We start from the raw sequence: 7,500 nt of genomic DNA on the forward strand, positions 1-7,500 counted from the left end.
TAGAAGAAAACTGTACTTTAAAATGTAACAGGCATTCAGGCCGAGTGTGAACAGGCTGGAGATGCAACAGAAAGTATCGACACGTTCTGGCAGGAAGATTCATAGCCAGTGTGTTATGATATCATTGCTCTGTGTGTGTGTGTGTGTGTGTGTGTGTGTGTGTGTGTGTGTGTGTGTGTGTGTGTGTGCATGTTAAAATTTGTCAAAGCTTTTTACATGTTTCTGACTTTATTGAAGATTGCAATTTCCATCCAGCTCAGTCTAACACTTCAACGCTGTCATGTCCTGGTGCCAATGAATGTCTCTCTCTCATACACACACACACACACACACACACACACACACACACACACACACACACACACCAGTCTTTTATATACACTTATATATATATATATATATATATACACTAACATGCTAAACTAAGATGGTAAACATGGTACACATCGTGTTAAAATCAGCATGTTAGCATTTAGCTCTAAGCACAGCCTCACAGAGCTGTTACTCTTAGTCTTCAACAGTCACCTTTCTCTGTAAAAGGCAGAAACAAGTGACCGTTGACCGTTTCCTCTGCACACAGAAGTAGAGTTCATAACACACAGCTACTCATTGTCAGCTCTCAGATAAGAGGCATCCCGCCTCTGGCTTATGTCTTCTGTTCCCCCTCTCTGCTGACACCCAGGTCAGTGCACAGGAGGCGGCTGAACCCTCCACCCCCTGCTGGTATTACAGCAGCAAGAAGATAGTTAGGAGAAGTTACGTAACAACCGTACTATTTAAACACAATCCATCTTTTCCTGAAGCTAACCAGGTAGTTTTGTTGCCTAAACAGGTTTGACACTGTACGGGCAATGATCGATCGTGTTGTTGGACATTCGAAAGATAACGCATGGAAATTTGTCTACAGCCTTTCGTAAGATATCATACGGACCGTTCTCTGAGGATATGTCGAACAAACAAAAGCACCTCCAGACACAAGATAAGTTCAGTCTTTTGAACATACACAACAGAACAAAACATGCAAGAATTGAATCCCCCCTTCCAACACCACCATGGACAAAGAGCCACTCGGCCAGCCATGCCAAAACAATCTGAAAATGAAACAGCACAACGTGATGTCAACATAAAACACAACGCTTTCAAGCCGGAGAGCGGAGTTCACTTTGCAGCAAAAACTAATTACTTTCACCCAGGAAACACTCACTTGTTCCTCTGGTTCCTTAAACACAAACAACCATCTTTTTCCTAAACTTAATGAGTCGTTTTGGTGCCTAAACTTAACTGTCGTCGTCGCCGCATGACGCTCACTTTTTCTTGCTAAACTCCACTACCATCCACTGCCCCTGAAAGGACTGTCATCTGGCGGTGCCTGTAGCTGGCTCGCAGTCACCTATTGGTGGCTAAACACTGCCGCTGGTAGCCGGCGTCCCGGAGCTCTGTAGCTGGCTCGCAGTGACCTATTGGTGGCTAAACACTGCCGCTGGTAGCCGGCGTCCCGGAGCTCTGTAGCCGGCATCCCGGAGTTCTGTAGTTGGCTCGCAGTTACCTATTGTTGGCTAAACACTGCCGCTGGTAGCCGGCGTCCCGGAGCTCTGTAGCCAGCGTCCCGGAAGCTCTGTAGCTGTCTCGCAGTGACCTATTGGTGGCTAAACACTGCCGCTGGTAGCCGGCGTCCCGGAGCTCTGTAGCTGGCTCGCAGTCACCTATTGTTGGCTAAACACTGCCGCTGGTAGCCGGCGTCCCGGAGCTCTGTAGCCAGCGTCCCGGAGCTCTGTAGCTGGCTCGCAGTCACCTATTGGTGGCTAAACACTGCCGCTGGTAGCCGGCGTCCCGGAGCTCTGTAGCCAGCGTCCCGGAGCTCTGTAGCTGGCTCGCAGTGACCTATTGGTGGCTAAACACTGCCGCTGGTAGCCGGCGTCCCGGAGCTCTGTAGCCAGCGTCCCGGAGCTCTGTAGCTGGCTCGCAGTCACCTATTGGTGGCTAAACACTGCCGCTGGTAGCCGGCGTCCCGGAGCTCTGTAGCGGCCAAATACAACCAGCAACTGCTGCTCAGATTTGAACGTCCCTCACACTATAGACTGATCGTGTTACAGCACTTTAACATACTTCTATTTTAGGTATATCGTGGTCTATTGGTGAAGTAGCATTGATCACATTTTGGGGGGGGGGGGGGTACATTTTGTCCCCACATACATTTTGTTTGAAATTCAGCAGAGAAATTCCACGCCTCCCACCTGGGAAATCGCATCCTGGTTAGGCCTCCATCTGACCATCCAAGCTGAAAGTGCACCCTCTGTTTTTAATATTAATGAATGTTAATGAATTCTAAAGCATATGAGAGACTTGCGTAAATTAATAAAATGTGCAAATCAAATGCAGCATGTAGACTGTAGCTGTAGGCACAAATGTCTGATATCTGATTAAAGCTGTGTGGAAGCAGCTCTTTCAATAAAAATAACTAAATGCTTCATAAAACATCTTTGTGTGACTGGTGTTTTTCTCTCCTTCCATGCTAGTTCTTCTGATAATGTTTGTAGTTCATTCATTCTATCTGCACGCCGCTGTTAGTTGTTGTTGTGTGATGACGTGTGCACAGTCGGGTTGATTAAGGTACAAAAACAACCGTGTCTGTTCTTGGAAGTGAGATGAAAAGCTTGAGAGACACACACACACACACACACACACACACACACACACACACACACACACACACACACACACATTAAAGCTGCCATGGCAACACAGATTGACTGGCAGTCTGTGCAGAAAGAAGAAGCCTACAAAACACACAAATATACACTCAGACATACATCCAATCTTCAATCAATCAATCAATCAATTTCCCTGTGTACACACTCACTTATTCTGTTGATACATCCATCCTTCTCCTTTACACACTCCTTTGTTCCCTATGCACATGTATTAGTTCCTTTGACACACTCCTTTGTTCCCTATGCACATGTATTAGTTCCCTTGACACACTCCTTTGTTCCCTATGCACATGTATTAGTTCCCTTAACACACTCCTTTGTTCACTATGTACACTTATTAGTTCCCTTGACACACTCCTTTGTTCAATATGTACATTTATTAGTTCCCTTAACACACTCCTTTGTTCCCTATGCACATGTATTAGTTCCCTTGACACACTCCTTTGTTTCACTATGTACACTTATTATTTCCCTCGTCTCAGCCTGGGACATGTAGTTCCGGGAATATCGAAGATATCCTTCACTGATTTCACTTGGTAACAAACATGCAACAAAACAAAAGTAGCTGTGACTTCAGGTCAGCACTACAGCTAACCACCTTGGAATAATGCATGTCAGAATAAAGCTTGTTTCTCCTCTTCTTCCCATTCTGTCAACATCACGTGACCGCAGCATACAGTACAATTACTTCTAATTGTCACTATAAATGTGCAAGCAGGGATCCCCATTAAAGCAATGATAATTCAGTCTCTAAAAACACATCCACTCACACACATTTGTTCCCTACATGACATGCGCTCATTAGGGTAATGTCTTCATATATATGTACACTCATTCATTCCTTACATACAGTAAGTAGGGATACTATTTTGTCCCTATAAACATTTCACACATTCAGTTCCTTTCCACTCAAACATACACGCGTCTTCTGTAGGCAGTTCCTTTTATATAGTTTACACACATACTCCTCTAAACACCCATTTGCTTCATAAATACACATCTACAACCATTCACTCTCTACTTATAGAAGCACACCTCTCTGCAAATTCATTTATTTACACCGTGATCCACACCTACATGTTGCCTCTGCCCAACAGCAACATAATGTACCTTAGCGAAATGAATGCTGTCTGAATGTGGACTGACCTGCTGGATGAGAATCATAGTACTCTCAACGCCCATTTGCTCCCAAAATACACCTATGCAATTGTTCACTCGCTCTCTATAGAAGCACAGTTCTCTGCAAACTAATTTGTTGTTGTGGCTGTCGGGTAAAAGCCTGTTTGTGTTTCTGTAAATGAAAAAAAGGCTAATTTCTCTCAGACAAAGTCTTTTTACAAAGGTTTTACAAAATATTTGTAAAACCCCAGACAAAAATGGAAAGATGGAAAGGGTGACCAAAAGCATTGACTTATGAAAACAGGGACTGAATTGAAATATGAAGATACAAGGTGTCGGCCCGACAGCGACATAATCAGGGATGCACCGAATCCAGGATTCGGCTTCTGATTCGGCTGAATATTGGGCTTTTTGACGGGGTTCTGGTTTCTGCTGAACCTTAGAATTTCTTCCCACCGAACTGAACCCTACGCTTGCACTCCGCGCTACGCTGGTCGACGTAATGGCGGCGCCGTTGATTACAGGAAGGTGTTTACGTAGGTGGAGCTTCAATGCAGCAGGCTGAGAGGAAGTGGAAATGGAACTGGTGAGCAGAAAAAGTGTTGTTTGGCAGTACTTTCAGTCAAAAGAAGGCCATTCAAGTCCAGCTACATGTTCAATCTGCAATGCTGATTAGTCTGGTGGTGGCGAGGACCCTAAACAATACACAACATCACCGCTGTTACAACATCTGGTATGAAACATCTGGAAGAATACGAGCTGAGCATGAAGGAATCTACAGACAGCAGCCAGAATGCAGCAACTTCAGGTACGGCAAAGGAAGGACAGTCACTGTTTACTTCATTAATGTGTTTGACTGTGTTCATGGACTGAGGACGGGACGAGGACTCAGCAGAACCTCAACCAGGGGGTTCAGGGTTCAGCAGAACCCCAAAAATCTGGATTCGATGCATCCCTAGACATAATATTTGCTGTGATCCACAAATACAAGTAGATTGTTCCTTATGTGTGCAAACATATCGTGTATCTGCTCACAGCATGAACATAAAGCGGTGAATGTGTGCCTTAGCGGAATGTCTTAATGTGGACTGACCTGCTGGATGACACTCATACTACTCTTAACACTCATTTGCTCCCAAAATACACAATGATTCACTTACTCTCTATAGAAGCACACTTCTCTGTGTCTGTCAGGCAGTGACGGACTGGTATCAAAAAACGGCCATGGCATTTGCAACACACCGGCTCTATTATCAAACCACACCTACCTCACCCAAACATTGAGATAAAAAGCCAAAAAAAACATACGGAGAATGCATAAATTTCTACGACATGATATGCTGCACTAAAGGCACATTCTGCACTAATACAACTGCTCGATGTGGAAAGAGCAATGCTTAACCTCTGGGTAGTACATGCATTGAGTGTCAGTAATATAGCTTTCAAATTAGTAACTCTGCTTACCGAGAGAAACCCTCCCACACAGCTCGCTGCACTACAATCTTGAATATTTTTAGCTGCATGTATAAAATAACCTTTTATTATTATTGGTATTATCAGTAGTGGCCCATAGAGGGCAGCCCTACTGGCATTTCCCCAAGTTCCAGATGGCCAGTCCGTCAAACCCGTCGGGTTAAAACCGTGTAGTTTGTTCCTTATGTGTGCAAACATGTTATGTATCTGCTCAGCATACACACATAAAGCTGTGAGTGCGTGCTTAAACGGATGAAGTGACTGTGGACCGACCTGCTGGATGAAGGTGTGAGCTCCGTGGGGGCTGAGCAGCAGGATGGCTCTGCGTAGCGTGTCTCTGTAGCGGTTTAGCTCCTCCGTTCTCATGGTGGTGAACAGGTTGGTGAAGACTTTACTGATGTTCCTGTCCACTCGCTGCAAGGCCACGTCCACGCCCTGCCGGGACGTCTGGTCCAGGAAGCCCTGCAGCCCGCGGATGTCTGGAGCAACGGGGGGGGATGAAAAAAAGAGGTCAGAGAGTCAAATATATATCAACGCAAATGGGTTATATAACTGTGGAGAGAATAGATGGAGATGCAGGACAGAAAGAAGGCAGAGAAACGACCCGAAACGATGCAAATATCAGATAACGTTAGGCATGGGCGGTATGGTTACCTTCAGCAAAAATACCACAGTTTCACAGTATTGCAATTGCAGCTTTTGAAATGGATTATTCTGAAATGTCTGGGTAAAAAGCAACAACTCTATATGCATAAAGCCTTTATAATATACCCTTTAGTGCATAGAATACTAAGCTATTAAAATAAATATAATTTTAAGGTTACACAGTGAATCCTCAGGATGAACTGGATCTGTGGATGGAGAGCTTAGTGACTACCACAGGCGGACTGGCAATCTGGCAGTTCTGGCGAATGCCAGACGGGCCGATGAACTGTTGGGCCGCTGTAAAAAAGACACTGGCGTTTCACACTAGTTTGACAAAAATACGTAAGATTGTACGGTTGCAGCCTGGAGCCTCCCGTCTGGTGCCGTCGGGCTTCTACTTTTCAAAATAAAAGCTTGCGTCTTGCCCGCTATGTCTTCGCGCTTTGGTGTTTAAGTATGTAGTAATATCTTTTAAATATGCAAGCATTTCCATCCTATTCTAAGATGGTGCCATGCTAGTTTATATGAAGGTTTTATGAATTACTCCAGTGTGTGTATTGTTTGATTACGAAAGCCTGTAAGTGTGCAAGTGCAAGTGTGTGAAAAGAAATAAAAAAAATAATTTGGCGGCCCTCCTTCAGTAACTCTGAGGACCTCGGACCCCCTGTTGAAGATCTCTGTCATATGTTTTTTCAGAAGAAAATATCTGGGGTGGCCTCTAGCCAACACAGTCTCACTCCCTACTCGTCAAATGTCTGACGCATGGTCAAGTAAACCTGGGGTTACCAGGGGGGTACCCGTCGCGTTATTTTTCGACGAGGGGGTCCGTCAGATAGACATTCATGTTAATCCCTCACCGTCAGATATCGACGAAAGAAAAAACATGCCCCCTTAACTCGAAAAAATATAAATAAACAAACAAGCAATCCAGCTTCCCTGGCCGAAATAGACCGAAATAATAACATTAAAAGAAATATATATAAACCATGACAATCTTTCTAACCATGACACCAGATATTATCATGGTATCATCTGACGGTGAGGGATTAACATGAATGTCTATCTGACGGACCCCCTCGTCAAAAAATAACGCGACGGGTACCCCCCTTGGCGTTGAAAATGAACGCCAGGGTTACTTGACCATGCGTCATACATTTGACGAGTAGGGAGTGAGACTGTGTTGCTCTAGCTCCCCCGGTAAGAGCATTCGCCCCATGTAGGCTGAGGCCTTTGCAGCGGCGCGGGTTCGAGTCCGACCTGCTGCCCTTTGCTGCGTGTCATCCCCCATCTCTCTCCCCTTTCCTGTCTATCCACTGTCACTATCTAATAAAGGGAAAAGCCCCCAAAATAATCTTGAAATAAGAAAATATCTGGCAGATTTCTGTCGTTTACAACAAGTTCTACAAGCTTTCTTGCCGATGACAACTGTCAGCCTGGCAGCATATTTCTCCGTCACAGAGCAGCCGACTTGATTACTCAGAGTGAGCTGATGCACGCCTTCACTCTTGTCAATTACCGTTCAAAGCTGAGTTCAAAAGTCTGTGTAGAAGTT

At 44.9% G+C, this 7,500-nt stretch overlaps 1 protein-coding gene across 1 annotated transcript in view; it reads right to left on the minus strand.

Annotated features, from left to right (window-relative positions):
* The window catches only part of LOC144536346 (glutamate receptor ionotropic, delta-1-like), a 719,688-nt gene that overhangs the window by 296,489 nt on the left and 415,699 nt on the right, over positions 1-7,500 (minus strand). Inside the window, exon 4 of the mRNA XM_078279431.1 lies at positions 5,577-5,782. Coding sequence (XP_078135557.1) covers positions 5,577-5,782 — 206 coding nt within the window. The remainder of the gene's footprint in view (positions 1-5,576; positions 5,783-7,500) is intronic.

The sequence above is a fragment of the Sander vitreus genome, chromosome 21 (genome assembly GCF_031162955.1).
Source record: "Sander vitreus isolate 19-12246 chromosome 21, sanVit1, whole genome shotgun sequence".
Taxonomy (NCBI): domain Eukaryota; kingdom Metazoa; phylum Chordata; class Actinopteri; order Perciformes; family Percidae; genus Sander; species Sander vitreus.